Source organism: Juglans microcarpa x Juglans regia, chromosome 1D (assembly GCF_004785595.1).
Source record: "Juglans microcarpa x Juglans regia isolate MS1-56 chromosome 1D, Jm3101_v1.0, whole genome shotgun sequence".
Lineage (NCBI taxonomy): Eukaryota > Viridiplantae > Streptophyta > Magnoliopsida > Fagales > Juglandaceae > Juglans > Juglans microcarpa x Juglans regia.
In genome coordinates this window covers 47,050,516-47,069,171 of record NC_054594.1, presented here as the reverse complement: position 1 = coordinate 47,069,171, position 18,656 = coordinate 47,050,516, and the positions used below count along the sequence as shown (strand labels likewise).

Genomic DNA, 18,656 nt, shown 5'->3' with positions numbered 1-18,656 from the left:
AGGAAAGCATTATTCTTGTTTCCACACAAGGGTCTGCCGTGCTTTCGAAGAAAAGAAGGAAAATGATGAAATATTCCAAGGAAGCGCAGGAAAAGAAGCTTGGACGGCAAGTGTGACAAACATTCCTCATGAAAAAAGTACAGCAACTTTCATCCCAAGCCAATCTAATTACTTCGCTGCCACCGTGCTGATAAGGCCGAAACAAGATGCACGTATAATGAAACGAGGCCGAACTTGAGATGCATGTTCTAACCAAAAAGTAAAAAGGTCTTCAGGTCAGTTGTCTCAGCTGACTACAAGTCACTAGATATTCTAGTTTGGAGAATCCCAATGGTAAAAAAAAAGTTTGGAGAATCCCACTAGGCTACGTTTGGGTACCAAGAGTACTTCAAGTACTCTCATTATTATTCTTTACTTTATTATTACTTTTCATCTATTTCTTTTACTATTCATTACTTTTTACCTACTATTTATTATTCTATTATTACTTTTTTATTAATTTTTCACTATTATTCACAAACATTCTCAACACTTATCGGGTATTCTCACTACTCAAACGTAGCCTATCTTTGCATTTGCACATGACACCACCTAAGATCCTTCAAAATCTAAAATTCTACACAAGGCAAAGTTACTAACATGAGTTTCAAATACAAAAAGCTCGATCAAAGCACTAAATCACATCACATAACAAATAATCTTGCATGACATCACTATTTGATGGTCTTCATTGAAGGTTGAAAAATAAAAACACAGTAAGATACAGGTGCAGTCATATGAAGCGTGTCACTCCGCTACATATTGGTCTGCCCGGCCATCACCCTCACTGATTCCATCGCCAGCATGCCTGAAACCAAATCCATCAAATAAGCTATGGAAAAAAAAACTCCGAGCTTATGAGGTTTGTTAAAGATCACAAAGTAGAAGCTGCAGCTGGCACCAGCAAAAGAAAACCAAACAAAACAAAAAACTATATATATTATAGAGAGAGAAAGCGGGGGGGGGGGGGGGGGGGGGGAGAGAGAGAGAGAGAGAGAGCAAGCCCAGGCTGCCAAATATTGTCTGTACATACTAAAACCAAACAAAGCAAAAAATCATATATATATTTATATATACATATATAATATATATATATATATATATAGAGAGAGAGAGAGAGAGAGAGAGAGAGAGAGACCAGGCTGCCAAATATTGACTTTACATATTCTACCTGAGCATAAGATTTCTATATGATTCACTTTAGGGAATTTCCATTGGATTGGTTAATTTGATGCCTAGTGTGAGTATGATTGTTGTTTCTCGTAAAGAAAGGGAGAACCATGGGAATTTCCAATCATGAATATCCCTATTAAATAGAACATCCCACTAGTTAAGAACAGAAAATCATGAACACTGTTTCCATTAAGCACAATGGTTGAGAACCAAAGCAATAAAGTGTGTACAAAAAAGTTCTGAAGTTCCTCCATTGTATGCTCCCTATCTTCAAAGCACTGAGCATTCCTTTTCATCCAAATACACCACATAATGCACAAAAGAATCATCCTCCATGCCACTTGGGGACAGCTTTGAATCTCCTTTCAACAAGCTATTAAATCCACCACTCTCAAGGCATTACGCAAGCCACACCAACTCTTCTAAAGATCTCATCCCACAATACTCTTGTCACCTCACAATAAAGCCCTATTGGGGGGAAACGGTTATGAAGATACCACTTGGAGGGGGATTCACTTTGGAAGGAGGTTGTTGATCTTAGACATGGGAGTGCTTGGGGGGGGGGGGGGGGGGGGGGGGGGGGGGGGGGGGGGGGTGTATGGCGTGGGCTTATGGAAATTTATTAGGAGGGGTTGGAAGAGTTTTGAGACCCATATCCGTTTTGTGGCTGGTGAGGGCTCTCTCGGGAGCGCGATCTCCACACCAAACGTTGTGCCAAAATCTGATTCTTTTGTGCACCAAACGTCGTGCCCATGTCTAAGATCAACAACCTCCTTCCAAAGTGAATCCCCCTCCAAGTGGTATCTTTATAACCGTTTCCCCCCAATAGGGCTTTATTGTGAGGTGACAAGAGTGTTGTGGGAAGAGATCTTTAGAAGAGTTGGTGTGGCTTGGGTAATGCCTTGAGAGTGGTGGATTTAATAGCTTGTTGAAAGGAGATTCAAAGCTGTCCCCAAGTGGCATGGAGGATGATTCTTTTGTGCATTATGTGGTGTATTTGAATGAAAATGAATGCTCAGTGCTTTGAAGATAGGGAGCATACAATAGAGGAACTTCAGAACTTTTTTGTACACACTTTATTGCTTTGGTTCTCAACCATTGTGCTTAATGGAAACAGTGTTCATGATTTTCTGTTCTTAATTTCTGGATCCCAGAATGTATTTAGGTGTTCTTTTGTATACTTCATGTGTACAGGAGCTTCGCCTACTTCATTCGAATCAATAAAATTTACATCTTACTCTTATAAAAATAAAAAAATAAAAATTTACATCTTACTTATAAAAAAAAAAAAAAAAAAAAAAGATTTCTACACTAATAGAAAATGACAAAATAGTGTTGATCAACATGGCCAGACACATTTTGCATTTCTATTCGTATATGCAGCATCGTTATTCAGTCCTATACTCAAGTACAACTAGGTTACAAATTAAATATCAACCAAGAACGAATAAAAATTGCCTAATGATAGTTGTATGCATCTTTGCTAGAACAATGTCCTAAGGATTCCATCCTTGTTAGTTCAATTCTGAACTTAGTTTCTTTCCTTCTTTTTTTATTTTTTGAATTTGTTGGTAAACTTGAATCTCTTTCAATCAGCAACTATATGGTAGTCACTCACTGGATCTAGGACCCACAACATCACTCTCAACCCGATCTTACAAGAAAGGATGCGCTATTTGAGCTGGAGCCTTTTTTTTATTTTTATAAGTAAAAGTAAAACTTTATTGATGGTAATAGGCATAGCCCAAGTATACAGGAAGTATACACAAAAAATGCCTAAGTACCATTAAACACTAGTGAGGGATACAAACAGATCATGAAACCTGTCCTCTTTACAACTAATGACCGAAGACCAAGAAAACAAAGTACTATAAAAAAATCTCTTCAGCTCATCCAAGGAACGCTCCCGGTCTTCAAAACACCTCTTATATCTCTCCATCCACAAACACCACATAATGCAGAGGGGAATCATTTTCCACACAGCAACAATGTGAGCATTTCCCCTAATACCTTTTTTATCTGCTGATCATGCATTATTCTTTCAATGGTTGCACTAATAAGCTCCAGCTATTTGATAAAATAGGTCAACTAGCCAAACCAATCGACATCAACAAATCCTAATAAAATCCAACACCCTATCAGAGAAAAGAAGTACTAATTCTCTTTCCAAATTTAAATTTTCTTCAAGAGACAACAGTCAAAAACTTGTTACTGCTGCATCATTGATACACTGGCAGTAAGATGAGGTATGCAAGAATGGGCACCAGTGAACTTGTACTAGATTTCAGTTATAAAAAAAAGGACCCTCTACCAAATAATGACAGTGATGATAGTAATAAGAATCCTTCATCTGCCACGGGGAGTCAATTTCTAGCAGTCCAAAGGGAACACTACGTCACCATGTTGGATGTTTCTAGAACCTACCTTGAGTTATTCAATAGTAACAAATGAAAAACGGGAGAAAACTTTGCAGATTTATTAAGATATCAGAACAAACCGCCAAGATGTAGTAAGATTTCGAGCCTTTCTATCCAACTGAAGGTTCTCCAAGGCAGCTGAAGCTCGAATTACATCCTCTGGGAGCTCGTCACTGTCATATCTCCAATTATAGTCATCCTTCCTGTAACCAGACATCGAGGAACCTCCTCTACGATCTGAAGGCTTGACAATATCAGATAGAGAAATAACAAGAAACAGATTGTGGAAGGACAGAATAAAATGCTTTATTACTCACCAGATGCCTGGGAAGTAGGAATAGGCCTACAATAACACGCCAACAAGCTAATGTGTCAATTGGAGTGAAGAAAAGGACAAGGGAAAAGAGATAAATTGTACAAGTTAATGAAACAGTAAGGTCAGTGCAGAACCTTCCCAGTGGAGGTAGGCCCCCAGCAACAGAAGATGAAGAAGGCCTCCGATTGTTCCTGGACTCTAAATTGGATAAGGACTCAGCTTCTGGAGTAGTTATTCTTCTTCCAGTACCTCTTGCTTGAGATAGATTCTATCAAAGCATGATTCAAAAAATAAATGACTCAATTAAAAAGAGTAGAATGAGAAGTGGTTCCTCTTGAAGAGTATAACTTTTTTTTTTATCGGTAAACAAAATTTTATTGATGATAAGGATAGGCAACAACTCGAGTACATGGGACAGATACAGGAGCATCACCTATGCTTGCTGATTTTGTGGTACAATAAATTCATGTAAGTTCACACCACTAAAATCTATTACACAAGTCCAATGTAATCAAGTACTACAAAAAGAAACTTCTAAGCTCATCCATTGACCACTCATGATCTTCAAAGCTTCTATCATTCCTCTCCCTCCAAATGCCTCTTGAACATTATATCTTAAAGTTTGAACATGTTCATATAATACCAATCACTAGTTATTCCATAAAATAATTAAAGGTTTACTGTAGACTACCATCATAGACATTAAGAAATACAATTGTCGAAGTCACACAGGGTGATATGGGCGAAGCACATTTTAAAATGCATACATTTAGGTTGTTTCAGATCATAGATATATAATTCTTAGTCCTTCAAATTTAAGTATCATTGGAATAAACGGATGTACATGCATGGATACATAGACGCATCAAACATACAAAGTACTCAGATGTTCTAATCAATCTTGACACTGAAAGTTATTGCAATCACGTCAAAACAGAGTTTGCAAATTGATGTCTAATGAGATCTAATATCATACCTCAAACTTCAAGAATCCTTCAAGCACATCCAAAAGCAACGGACCACCATCACCATTTCTGTTGAGATCATATCCATTCTTGCTACTAAATTCTTGCAAATCAGTTTTCCAAGAATCCTTTTGCTGCACAATAATCCACGTATAAGTTAGAAGATAATTTAACAAGTCGGAAAAAAAATAGCAATCCTATGAACCAGAAGGAGAAAATAATTACATGATTACCAAATTACACTCCGGCAAATAAACCTTTAGTGTGTGATTTAGTTGCGCCCAGTCCAAGTATTCACATATAAGAGCAGTAAGTAGCCTTCCTGCATTTAAAGGAGCACAATGAAAGAGAAATAAATTTAAAAAGGTAGTCATATATAAGGCTCTATGGAACAACTTGCAGATGCATTATGTTCTGCCACAAAACTTGACCATCCGTGTGTATTCCATATCCATTTTGTAATGCAATTCAAATGACATCCATATTTATTGCATGTATAGTGAGAAAAAGAAGTCGCAAGATCAGCAAAACCAGCAAAACACAATAAATGATTGAAATCCTCATCTTGTCCACATCCAACATTGTAAGGTGGAACAGAAGCCAAGTTGTGTAGTGTTAACATTTTAAACCCTACATCTTTACTCTCTCTTGCCATGAAATTTGAGCTATTGTGGGGTTTTTTTTTTTTTTTTTTTTTAAAAAAAAGTAAAGCATAACAACAAGCAGCATGAAGGTGGTATTTTCAAACCCTTCGAGCCATTGGTGAAACAGCAAGCAATGGAGACCTCACAAATTGCTGCAAGACATTCAGGATATGAAAGTTGGGGGAGCTGCAAGTGGACTCTTTGAATTGGGACATATGTAATGTAAAAGGGTCAGTACAAGGGCTGCACAAGGAGTGTTTGAGAAAAAGCCTGAAAGGAACTCGTATTCTTGGAATAAAATGCTGGCAGACCAGAAAGAAAACCAAATTTGACAATTTGTCCAACTTTTTTACTATCTTACCTTTAATTTGCTAAAAAATGGAAATTAAATGTTTGCAGTTAACTTGCGTGAGTGGTGTTAGCCTAAAAGACAAGCATTCTACACAATTTTGCATCTCAATTGTAATAAAGCAAAGGATATTGTCAAATCACACACTGTCTTTTATTGTATCTATTATGATTCTAATGTTATCTTTAAAATTCAGATATTATATTTATTATTAGTAGTATTACACCTGACCCACCAAGCTAGACTGAATAGCTTGATTGAATAATTCACAAAAAAAAAAAAAAAAAAAAAAAAAAAGAAGCTAGACTGAGTAAAATAAAAAAGTAAATATATATAGGCGACAAAACAAATCAAATATATAGGAGATAGAATGGATTAGGGCTGGAACCTGATGGCGACGAATGAAGATGTTTTGCACGATCATTGCAGCTACCAAGTAATGCAGGAGGCAAACCTTCTTCTTGTTCAATTACCCGATCCTCCTCTTCAATTGCCTCAAACACACTTGCTCTGAGTTCAGCCTAGCAAAAGCCCAACAAGGTTAATCAACTAGCAAAGGTATAAAACATTGACAGAAGCATTTAGTTTCTTTTGGCAATATCATTCAATTCAACCCAACTAAGCCTTACTATCAGCTATTGGAATCAGCTACATTTATCATTTGTCACTAAATCTAACCACCATCTAAGGCCATAATCTTCACCTCCCTGTTCCATTCACACCTTAAGAAGTGAATCTAACAATTTATATTATATACAGCTACCATGAAAAAAAATCGTTATGTTTGCATGTCTGCTTAGAACAGTTCCCGCTTTTCTAATGTCTAGAATTTCTGAATTTCTTATCTTCTCCTCCCTATATGGATGTTTTCTCTTGTATATTTAATCTCTTATTAAAAAAAAAAAAAAAAAGTTAATTGCACACAGACTCCGAGTTTGAAAATCAAAAAAAGAAATTACTCCAAAAAACCGAAAAGTTCAAAATGGCAGCAGACTAATACATGTTCTTAGCATAGAAGAACATGCTGCTCTGAATCGATCATCTTCCACAACTAATTCACACTGACCGTCTACACCAAACTGCTAAAATTCATTGTCAAAACCTAATTCCAATCTAGCTTGTGGTTCGGTAAAATGGGGCTCCAGACTCACAGCACGAAAACCTTCATTAGTTTACATGAAAACAATCAGGTTTCTGTGAACGCAGATAACGGATGGGCTTGCCAACCTAAAGCTAACCAACAAAGTGTTGGCATTATCACTCAATTAGCTCGGGGGACGTGAAATTTAGAAATTAGAAAAACGGAGATAAACATTAGACCATCTAAAATGCGAAAGGACTCAATAGAATAAGAGAAAACAAACAAACAAAAAGTGAAAGTGAAAAATGTGGGAAGGGTAATGCGGGGATTTTACCCGGATCTTGGCGAGTACGCCCTTCTTCTCAAGGGTGCGGGTGACGAGGGTCTTGAGGTCCATCATCTGCCTCGTGTAGTCGTCCATTCCCGTTGGAACCGAGTTTTCGTCTTTCTGTGCTCACTCGTCTTGCAGGCGCGCAGTGCTTTGCTTCGGCAAACAGGAGAGAGAGGTAAATGAAGAGTAGTGGTGGTGGGTATAATGATGGGTTTACTTTGGTAAATGTGGGCTCTACATGAGTTGGTTACAGGCCGTCCCGTTCAGAATGTCAGTCCATCTGAAGATGGGTCCCACTGGGCGACTGACTGATTCATGGAGGCCTAAACTTGAAAGTTCTTCGGGGACTTTCGAACTTTTTGACCATCCGGCCCAAGCCCAAGCCCAAGCCCAAACAGACAATGCACGTATGATTTGACTCTTATTATTAGAATAGGGATAGCCACTCTAGCGGTATTTTGCACACGTGTGATCGTAACCGCAACACACCTCTATATGCTGAGTGAAAAAATAAAAAATAAAAATAAAAAAAATAAATAAATCCTGTGCAGTGTGCGGAGATTTTCAGACGCACTCTTTGCGCACTCTACGTAGCAATCTTTTTTTTTTTTTTTTTTTTTTTTTTTTTCTGTTTTTATGCAAAATGCACCGCCGCTTTGTACGGTATTATGTCTTCATATTTCCAATTCGAATTTAGCCCTCGGGGCCTCGAGCCTGCGTCAAATCTCCTCCCCGCCCGCTCTCCTCTCCTCCCCCCGCCTGCGTCGAACCTCCTCTCCCCATCGCCATCGGCGACGCCGTCTCTCTTTCAAGCGACACCGAGCCCGTCTGCACAGCGCTGTCACTCCTCGTGTCGCCCAGCTCTCCTCCCTCCCCCTCGCCCTCATCGCCCCAGGTGCGTGTGTGCATTTCTCTCTCCCTAATTTTCTTTGTTTCATTTCTGTTTTGAGCATGTGAGATTGATTTTGGGAAATACATGTCGTACGGTTGCTAACTCTCTCATCTTCCCTGCTTCAGAATCGACATCAACGATCCGAATCTATATCTCGGCAGCCAGGTGAGTGGTTTCTTCTCTCTCTCCATTTTGTTTCCATTTCCTAGCATCCCGTATATAGTATTTTTCTTATGTTTTCGTTTTCGTATCCCATATCTTTAGTTGCTGTAAACTGCTTTCATTAATTTGCCTAATTGTAGGGTGACAACGATATTCCGAAAGAGGGAGAGTGCGGCAGAAGATGAATAAGGTGTGGAATTTGCAGTGGCAATATCGCACTTAGCAGAATAGAATGGAGACGCACGGGCCAGGGGCAATGGGTTTACTCCTTAAAACAATTGGGGCAAATCTCAATTCTGAATCGCACCCTTAGTTGATTTGTAAACAGTATAAGCATTTTTTTCAATTCCTGATTTTTTTTCCTCTAGGAAAGTGATAATTTTTCTTACTGCTATTCAATTATGCCCTTCCTCCCCTTATTGCTCTAGAAAAGTGATAATTTATTTATAGCTTGTGGCATGCTTGGAAATGGATTTTCTGTTTGAAATGCGTTTCTGTACTCTTATTTAGAGAAAGGGGTTCTGTTTTGTTGTTTGAGATGATTTGAAATTGAAATTTTGTGTGAAATTCATGGTTGAAATGGGCTTCCGTAGTATTATTTAGATAAATGAATTTCTGTTTTAGTAAATGAGTTTTTCATCCATTTACATGGGTTGGTGGACATTTATGTGGTTTCTAAGCTTAGATTTCGTGCTTTATGCCAGGTTAATATTACATAGGCTTGTCTCAATCCCTTTTTTTCATTGCAGTTATTGTGCCTATTTTCAGTTCAGATTAGTGCATCTAGTTTTTTGTGGCTTAGCAATCTTCTACTTTGTGGTAGGATCATGGGATAGGAGCTTACAATTACGAATTAGACTTACAATTGTGCACACCAATTCTATGTGATTAAAGAATGGATGTTCCGGGGGTTTTGACCATGACTAGAATTTAGGAGCTTTTGGTTTTCAAACTTTCAACCTACTCCGTCCATTTTGAATGTGTAACATTATAGTCATAATTGTTGTTAAAGTTTAACACAATTTTTTGGTGTTGATTCCCTATAAGGGTTTACCTATTTGCTAGGACGAACTCTATATCCAAGACTTGGACCAATTTCAGTTTTGAGTTTCTCTTCATGGATAGCCAAGCAACAGCGACAACAGAGGCAAGAACCTTTCTTTTTTTTTTTCTGATTTCTTGAACCATTCAATGCACAAGAGGTAGTGGCCTCCGATCTTGCATATATCTCACACAGAAATTAAGGCTTATTTGTCTTGGTACTTGATCCTTTTTACTAGCTAAAGATGTTTAATATTGTTATTGTTTTATTTTATAGCAAGTAGTAAAGGAGAGGATGAAGTCTAGAGTTCTAATCTCCATACATGTTTTAAAAGAATAAAAGAAGAGAGAAATGTATGCTAAACGTGAAGTCAAGAGTACAGATTGCATATTGGACTTGTACTGAACGTGTAGTTTTTCGTATGTTGGTTTTAGCTTGAATGTAAATGGAGACACCAATTTATACATGTGGAGAATTGTTCAACATTTGGTTGTGAAAAAAATTAATAAATAATAGGAATAATGGAGGCTAATATCTGTGATGTCAATCACTTGGATGGGGATATCCTTTTGCCTCCTTGAAAGCACCTAGTTGCTGGATTGAAAAAGCAAAGCTCGGAAGCTGATAATGCTCTAGATTGAAAAAGCAAAGCTGGGAAGCTCAGAAGGATAAAACTGGGGAAGATGTGTGTACAACTGGTAAAAAAAGGGGAAGAGTGAAGCTAAAAAGGTTGCTGCTAAGCATTTGTACTTTTAGGGATCGGTCAAACCCCAAGGAGGAGACAAATGGGAGAAGCACCCCAATGACTGAGAATAACGTGGGCAGCCTCACTGCTGGCAGTAAAACATTATTCTCAATGCAGCCTTCGGCTGATGGCATGATGCCAACTGGGGCTACACCAATGTGGAAATGCCAAGAGTTCAAAGTCCCAACTTGTTTCGAACAAAATAAAGTACTACAGTCGTGATGTTCAAATGTAATGTGGTGATAGGTGGCTATTGTGATAGAAGTTGATAGCTGAGGTAGGTTCATGGTGCTCTTTTTTACAGAAACAGCTTTCTTTGATTTATCTGTTTTGCACATTTTTTTTCTGGCTTTGTAATGAAGATGAATTGACAGAGTGTAAATTTAGATATTTAATTGCTTACATCCGTGCTTTACAGAAAAGCAAAGCTTCAAGTTAGGATTCAAGTGATGGAATAAATTGAAAAGTACTTGTTAACATGTTGCATGTTTGTCCTGCTCATAGAATTGATGAGAAATGAACAATGGAATTTCTAAGTGTCATTGGTTATATAATTTCTTTTTTCAAGTTGATTGTTTTACTTTTATATGTTGCGTCGCTACTTATCAAAGTAACATATATATGTTACTAGTTGCTGCTTTCGTAAATACAGTACTATTAGAAATAGAAATACTGTTAAATTTAAATCTAATGAAGAGGGATATTGGGTGATAAAAGGCTGCTCCCATGTATGGACTTTGCGAGGAGAACATAACAGTTGAACTTGTAACTTTGACTTCTATGACTAAACGGATACCTTATTAGAAAAGTTTACATTAACAAAGCTTAGAATCATCACCACTATTTCATCTTATAGAGTAAATCCATGGGTAGACTAAGATATGGTTGGCTGAACAAGCATAATTTATGAGAGTGAAATCAAACAAAGTCGGCTTCTTTCTTTTGCAATCCATCTCATCCTCTACCACGCCCTTGTATTGAAGAAAGCTATCGCTTGAACTTTGGATTCTTTGACAGATGACATCCAAGTAGAAAGAATCAACCAAATTAAGATCATCTTCACGCCAAAAATTCTTTTTTTATTTTTAAGTACTGGCGGTAATTTTAGACTACCAAGTTTGATTGATTGTGGTTGGTTTGTTGGCATAGCAACTTCATTCCAAGTTATTTTTTTACCTCATTAAGCTACCTCTTAACACAAAATCCAACCCATTTAAATTTTTATTTTCTTCTTTTCTTTTTGCGTACATAACACCAATAGATCGTATCGCATTATAGTGCAAAAAATAAAATAAAACAATCATCTATGATTGTCGTATCAACTTAAACACGTAAAACATTATTCTCAATGCAGCCTTCGGCTGATGGTGTGATGCCAATTGGGGCTACTTGGAGATTAATTATCTATTTGTCATATGTGTATGCATGCAATAACTATATTTATTTTGCTTTGTTTATTTCCCTGAGCACGCAGTTCTCTTATAATTATCACTCTATAAGCATATTCCATACCCATCTTCAATTCATCTACTAAAACATTGCTACTAGAACATGTAATAAGCATATTCCAGTCGAGATCAAATGGACAATGAGAGACTACAAGCACCCAATCCTAAACCCCAAAAAAAAAAATCCGTCCTACTTTTCTATGCTTTCCATGAAACCACTTCTTCAGCATTGGCTGTACTAACAAAATGTTATTTCACAAACCCAAACTAATCGAGCATATGTTCTTTCTTTTTAAGTTTAGCCAAGTGGGGAAAACTCCTGTGTGGCCTGGCCGCAGATCTCTGGAGGGGTGATCAAGAGGTGGTGGATCTTCCGTCGATCTTCCGCGAGGTGGTCGAGAGGGATGAGGCACGTTGCGGGAAGGTGGTCTCGTCACGCGGGGTCGTCGCTGTAGAAGAGGGAGGGTGGACTCAGGGAACGATAGATTTCGAATGGGGAGATGAAACCCAGGCCACTGCTAAAGAGATGAAACCGAGGGCTGCAGATTTTGAATGGGAGAGGAAGGTCTCGTCGCTGAAGAGAAGAGGGGGTTTAGGCTGAAGAGAAAAGAGGGGGGAGAGAGACTGGATCGGGGCTTGTGTCTGGTTTAGACACTGCTTTGAGTTTTTCTTTAAAATTATGGATATAACAAGTTATATTACGAGAAATGAAAGTTATATTACGAGAAATGATAGTGGTGTTTTTGAAGGTATAAATGCTGTATAATTATTTTTAAAAAAATAAATAAATATAATATTTATTTAAAATATTAATTTTTTAATAATAATTTTTATTATTTTTTAAAATAATTGTATGATGTTTATATATTTCATAATTATATGTAACATTATTTAACAGGCTGAGCTTGTTGTACACCACACATAATGAATATAAATATTCAGTTTATAATAAAAAAAAAATTATAAATTGATGTGATACGAGATAATACGCAAGATTGTTAAACATTTTTTTTTTATGAAGTAAAATTATGAGTCAAATTAATTTTTTTAAATTCTAGATAGATTTTCTCTATAATGAAGGTATTGTCGTCACCTGCGTTGTTACAGTTCGGCCACGACTCGTTTAAAAGTTCCGCAGGCGCAGATTGCAGCTCTTGCGAGCACTAATCCCTATGAAGTTACAGAAAGCTAAACTAATAAATAATAAAAAACACAGAGAAAGGAAGAGAACAAAGCACGCAGAATAGATTCCTGCTTTAATGAGTTGGGTTAGGGGATTGGATTCGTTATCGTAGCAGCAGTAATAGTATTATATTTTTGTTTTGTTTTCTTATTATTATTATTATTAATTCTCCCTCCAAATTTAAAACGGTACCACGAAAAATACTCACTAAAAAGCCCCCTCCCCCCTCCATTCCATTCTCTCACCCAACATGGAATTCATTAATATTTTATATTTCCCAATTTCTCCACCAAAACTAAACATATTCAGATCACATACCTAATATATTAATATTATTTTATTATATTATATAATATTATGCAACCTTCCCACTCCGTCTCTCCCGCTGATCCTTGTCTTCTCTTCTTCGGTTCCCAGTTCCCCCTCCTTCAACGTTACAAAACCCTAAAGAAATGGCACCCATCGACCCCCACTCGTTCACAGACTCCACCCACCCACTCGCAACCCACATCTCTCTCACCCTCTACGTAGACTTCTCGACCTCCACCATCCATGGCTCGGCCCTCATCTCCCTCCCGAACCCTCACTCCGGCGCTCTCTCTCTCGACACTCGCTCTCTCACCATCCACTCCATTCGCGACCCCATTTCCCTTGCCACCATCCCTTATTCCCTCTCCCCTCCTGATCCAATCAAGGGCTGTCATGTTACCGTCTCTCTCTCCAACCACTCCTCCTTCCTCGTCCTCTACTCCACCTCCCCGTCCTCCTCGGCCCTTCAATGGTTATTACCCTGGCAAACATTCAACAAGAAGTACCCCTTCGTCTACACCCAATGCCAGGCCATCCACGCTCGATCGGTCTTCCCCTGCCAGGACACTCCCGCCGCGCGCGTGCGTTACAGCTGCCGGATCAACATCCCGCGCCAGCTCTCAGCGGTGATGTCCGCGCGCCACGTTGAGCGGCGCCCCCCGTTGAGCCAGGAGGCCGCGGCGTTGGTCTGCGACTCCTCGCTGTGGTGTTCGGAGGAGAGGGTCGTCGAGGAGTTCGAGATGGAGCAGCCGATTCCGCCGTACCTTTTCGCCTTCGCGGTGGGGGAGCTAGGGTTCCGGGAGGTGGGGCCAAGGACTAGGGTTTATGCCGAGGCGGTGCCGGGCTTGTTGGACGACGCCGCGAGGGAGTTCGCGGGAACGGAGGATATGATAAGGCAAGGGGAGCGGTTGTTCGGGCCGTACGAGTGGGAGAGGTTCGATTTGTTGGTGTTGCCACCGAGCTTCCCGTACGGGGGCATGGAGAACCCAAGGATGGTGTTCTTGACGCCCACTGTTATTAAGGGTGATGCCAGCGGGGCCCAGGTGGTGGCCCACGAGCTTGCGCATAGTTGGACCGGGAATTTGATCACTAACAAGACCAATGACCATTTTTGGTTGAATGAGGTATAGCTTGTGTACATTAGATTTGTTTGGTTTGTTCTTGCTGTTTCGTTTTTTTTTTTTTTTTTTTTTTTTTTTTTTTTTTTTTTTTTTTTTTTTTTTTTTGCTGTTTTTTTTTCCTAATATTGTTGTGGTCTTCTTAATTCATCCATCTGTGCAAGCATATTTTCCGAGGATGATGTGTCTCATTATTTGCATTTTTTAACTAATTATTTTCTGCTGGAGAATATGAGGCCGTAAAAGGAAACTCTTGCAGATGTTCAAAATGCTTAGAAAACAAGCTACTTGAGTGTTTCTTCTTTCCTTAGCCTCGTATTTGTTGATAGCCAAACTGCGATTTACGGTTGGTTTCGAGTTCTTGATGTGACGATTCACGAAGATCTAAGGTTAAATATAAGATATCAAGATTTTTTGGTAATATATATAAACTTTGAATTGCGTCAGAATCGTAGAAGAATAATGAAGTACTGGTTTGTTGAAGGAGTTGACATACATTAATCGCATGTTTTGTGGTGGCAAGAGCGAGTTTTGTTCTCTGGAACTGGGTTTAATTTTCTTGTTTCTTGTACTAGGGGTTTACTACTTATGCGGAGAGAAGGATTGTCGAAGCTGTACAAGGGGAGGACAGAGCTACATTGAATATTGGAATTGGTTGGAAGGGTTTAAATGAGGAGATGGAGCGATTCAAGGACAAGATGGAGTTCACAAAACTCAAAACCAATCAGGAAGGTGTAGACCCAGATGATGTCTATTCTCAAGTCCCATATGAGAAAGGTTTTCAGTTTCTATGGCGTATTGAACGTCAGGTATGCCTATTGTTTCTTAGCATGGATTTATTCTGTATGTTTCCTTATTGCCTCCCGAAAACATGTAAAATGTGTCATTTTAAGTCTGATAAATGTGCTTATGAAAGAGACGGTGTCTTCTGCCCCTTGCAGTAGTTATAGGAGCATCTGATCCTATGTTATGCATATAATATTGTTGTAACTGGACATTATTGTTTGACGAATATTCTGACCAGTTGTGTTTTTCCTCCCGAATGCATAGATTGGAAGGCCTTTGTTTGATGAATTCCTCAAGAAATACATTGCCACCTTTAAGTTCCAATCAATTGATACCCAGACATTTCTGGACTTCCTGAAAGCAAACATCCCCGGAATAGAGAAAGACATTGACTTAGAATTATGGACTGAGGGTACTGGTATCCCTCCAGATGCATACGAACCAGTTTCTAATATATATACCAAGATTGTATCACTTGCCAATGAGTTCAAGCTAGGGAGGATGCCAAGAGAGGATGAAGTTGCTGACTGGCAAGGGCAGGAATGGGAACTCTACTTGGAGAACCTGCCCAAATCCGTTGAAACATCACAGGTAGTGGTTTCTTATCATGTTAGAGTTTCCCAATCGTTTTTGTTTCGATTTATTTATTCTTTTGTTATTTTCATGATTGCTGTGTATTTAACCCTCTCCCCTTTAAATATATCAATACGTAGTGGTCTACAACCTCTGCACTGGTGTAAGGATGTTTTTTACTTGAATAAGTGGGTTTAAGCGGTTAAGGCCTTGGGCTTGAGGGTTTGCTCCCTCGGGTCTAAGGTTCAAATCCCCTTGGGTGCAAACAATCTCTAGGGGCCAACCCCTGAGAGATTCTTCCATTGAATTACTCAAAGTGCACTTGCAGAAAACTCATTGTCAAGGTCCTGTGCACCCCCAGATTAGTCGGGACGCTGTTCCTAGACACCCGGTGCCAATAAAAAAAATACTCTTATATTTTTTCCTAAGGAAAAAAAAAAAGTTTATTTGACCAGAAAAAACTTTGAAGATGAAATGTTTTTTCTTTTTTATTAGTTTCTTATAGGACTTAGCCTACAGTCTAGGCACCCGCCCCACAACTAGAATTCTTAGTGGGTTATTCAAAGGCTTGATGCATTGAAACTACCAACATAAAGATAGGTAGATGCGCTGGGTCACAATGCATGCTTTCTCTTGTATGAACTTTTTTATACATTCCTTTGCATAGGCTAAGTTCCGCTGAACGCACATTCTAGATCTGGTATTGAACCTCTTAATGCATTCTCCGTTTCCTCAAGAACCAAAGATCTTTTTTATTTTATAGGTAAGCAAGAACTTTTATTGATAGCAATAGGCATCACCCATGTACGCGGGTCATATACAAGAGAAACACCTAAATATGATTGACAATTGATACGAGAAAGCTTTTGATACGCAATCCATTGAATTCGATTTACAATTGACCATTGGAATAAAGGATTGAAAAAGAAAGTTCTAAGCCCATCCATGGTCTGTTTGTTTTCCTCCAAGACACCACCAAAAGACAAGATAAAAGCTAACTGTTGCATAATTCTTCAGTTCAAGTCTCCTTGATATACTTTCTTTTATACTTTTTAATCTCATGGACCCAAAAATGTTTTGTTACACTTGTCTGATCATAATGTTTGGTTGGGTGTGCAGGTCTTGGCCTTGGATGAACGCTACAGGCTATCGGAATCAAAGGATTATGAGGTGAAGGTTGCCTTTCTCCAAATGGCCATTTCATCTAAGTGCAGAGATAAATATGGTGAGGTGGAAAAAACGTTGAAGGAAGTTGGAAGGATGAAGTACCTTCGCCCACTTTACACTGCTCTTGTACAAGGCACTGGAAAGGAAGAGGAGAAGATTTTGGCTGAGAGGGTGTTTGCAGAGGCTTGTGACTTTTATCACCCCATAGCTAAAGGGGTTGTTGCATCAATCTTTGCCAAGCACCTCTAGAGTAGTATATAACAATAATCTTCTTTGAACAGAATTTCTTAGGCTTATTCCATAAATTACTTTTTTTATCCTCTAAAGTTTGTAGGATCATACTATATGTACGGATTGTGTTGAATATATCATGCATCTTGGAATGATTTTATCTTAGTTAACTGAAATGATCGAAGGAGGCAATCTAGTGTCGTTGGGTTTTGACTTGTGGAAGACGAACCCTTTACATTTCCTTTTAAGTTTTCATGGCTTGTTAGAGGAGTGAAAATTGTTTTTCATGAATGTTTTCTGTTTTACTTCAAAAGTTAATTGCATTTCATAAGTTTATTCTTTTTCACTGTTTTATAATAAACGAGCAATTCAACTGCAAAAGTAAAATGTTCGGATTGACTATTGTCTATTGAGTACCTCGTAACGAAGATAAACCATAATTCAATACAATCCCTTAGGTCTTGTTTGGATATAAGAAGTCTTTTATCTCATCTCATTATTATAATTTTTTCAAATTCTCACACAAAATATAATAAACAATTCAATTTTTAAAAATTTCAAACAATAATAATATTAAAAATAATATTTTTACAATATTTTATTCAACTTTTAACTTTCATCTTATTTTAACTCACTATCAAAACCGCACCTGGAGATAAATCGGACGTAGTTCGACAAGCCGCTCCATATCCCAAAAGTCATGTTAGAGGAGTAATGGTGGTTTTGACAGGACATCATGAGTTTGGGGTGGGTCTTGGCATTGGGATTGGACTCATCAAATGAGTGTATCTTCAAAATTTGATAAATTTGTGTTTAAAATCACTATATTGGACTCATCATATACTAAAATCTTTAACTTTGAGCTACAGTACATTTAAGTTCATCTCCAAATTTGAATACTAATTGTTCATTTTATAACCATTATTTTATTTACTTAAATTATTATTTCCCAATTTTGAGCCACAATATATTTAAGTTGAAAAATAATAATTTAAGTATCAAATTAAATTATTAATTAATATATAGTTAATGTAATTGTAAAATATAAAAAAATAAATTAAAAATATTATTATTAAAAAAATAATATTATATTATTATTTTGACTAATCCAGTATAGGATTATGATTATGGAGATTTTGGATTTATATAAAATATGTAATTTTCATCAAATTTTATAAATAAATTTGATGAAACCAATGACAATGCTCGTTGTGTTTGGTCATTGGAGTGAGTTTCATCCCAAACTAATAATTTATGGAACCCACCACTTTTTCACCTTCCCATAAAAAAGTTAAACCCATTTCAATCTATTTCATACATCCGAATACATATCTCAACCGATTTATATTTAAACACATTTTAATGAGACCCACAAAATATTATTCATAAATCAATTCAGATCATCTGAAATAACCTCAACTTTCAAACACAATCTAATCTCTCGAAAAGATGGGGAGAATGAGGAGAAGATTCTAGATGAGAGAAAGCTAGGAGAATCGCTTTCATGATGGATGATGGTATTGGCGAATGTGACTCAAGACATAAGGGTGAGGTTTAAAAAACGGATTATATAGGGTTATAATCCGTTCAGTTTGGTTTAGCTTTAAACATTTTTTATAACCTAATCAATATATATATTAGTTTTAAAAATTGATATCGGACTGATTCACCACCAAAATCGAAAC

The 18,656-nt window shown here is 37.8% G+C and overlaps 2 protein-coding genes across 3 annotated transcripts; one reads left to right on the top strand and one right to left on the bottom strand.

The window, feature by feature from the left end:
* Nucleotides 1–588: 588 nt before the first annotated feature.
* On the bottom strand, nucleotides 589–7,505 carry LOC121235671 (protein TONNEAU 1a-like). Of its 2 annotated transcripts, none has more exons than XM_041132029.1 (8): nucleotides 7,319–7,505; nucleotides 6,292–6,424; nucleotides 5,144–5,232; nucleotides 4,922–5,044; nucleotides 4,080–4,213; nucleotides 3,947–3,972; nucleotides 3,710–3,866; nucleotides 589–847 (listed from the first exon to the last, which is right to left on the bottom strand). In XM_041132029.1, exons 1-8 carry the CDS (start codon nucleotides 7,403–7,405, stop codon nucleotides 787–789), a joined length of 810 nt encoding a protein of 269 aa, XP_040987963.1. In that variant the 5' UTR covers nucleotides 7,406–7,505; the 3' UTR covers nucleotides 589–786. The 2 variants fall into 2 exon arrangements, with proteins under 2 accessions (XP_040987963.1, XP_040987972.1); XM_041132038.1 differs by lacking the exon at nucleotides 589–847 and adding an exon at nucleotides 2,924–3,231.
* A 5,482-nt stretch (nucleotides 7,506–12,987) lies between these two features.
* On the top strand, nucleotides 12,988–17,163 carry LOC121235636 (leucine aminopeptidase). Its single transcript, XM_041131979.1, has 4 exons — nucleotides 12,988–14,220; nucleotides 14,790–15,023; nucleotides 15,265–15,591; nucleotides 16,693–17,163. Exons 1-4 carry the CDS (start codon nucleotides 13,240–13,242, stop codon nucleotides 16,987–16,989), a joined length of 1,839 nt encoding a protein of 612 aa, XP_040987913.1. The 5' UTR covers nucleotides 12,988–13,239; the 3' UTR covers nucleotides 16,990–17,163.
* Nucleotides 17,164–18,656: the final 1,493 nt, after the last annotated feature.

What these genes read in the sequence shown, in the direction of transcription:
- LOC121235636 (XM_041131979.1), top strand. Translation starts at nt 13,240, where the DNA reads ATGGCACCCATCGACCCCCACTCGTTCACAGACTCCACCCACCCACTC. An exon ending in ACCATTTTTGGTTGAATGAG is followed by an intron (nt 14,221 to 14,789) that starts GTATAGCTTGTG and finishes TTCTTGTACTAG; the next exon opens with GGGTTTACTACTTATGCGGA. An exon ending in TATGGCGTATTGAACGTCAG is followed by an intron (nt 15,024 to 15,264) that starts GTATGCCTATTG and finishes CCGAATGCATAG; the next exon opens with ATTGGAAGGCCTTTGTTTGA.
- LOC121235671 (XM_041132029.1), bottom strand. Translation starts at nt 7,405, where the DNA reads ATGGACGACTACACGAGGCAGATGATGGACCTCAAGACCCTCGTCACC. An exon ending in AAGGATTCTTGAAGTTTGAG is followed by an intron (nt 4,214 to 4,921) that starts GTATGATATTAG and finishes ATGCTTTGATAG; the next exon opens with AATCTATCTCAAGCAAGAGG. An exon ending in AATCTTACTACATCTTGGCG is followed by an intron (nt 848 to 3,709) that starts GTTTGTTCTGAT and finishes ATTTGGTTTCAG; the next exon opens with GCATGCTGGCGATGGAATCA.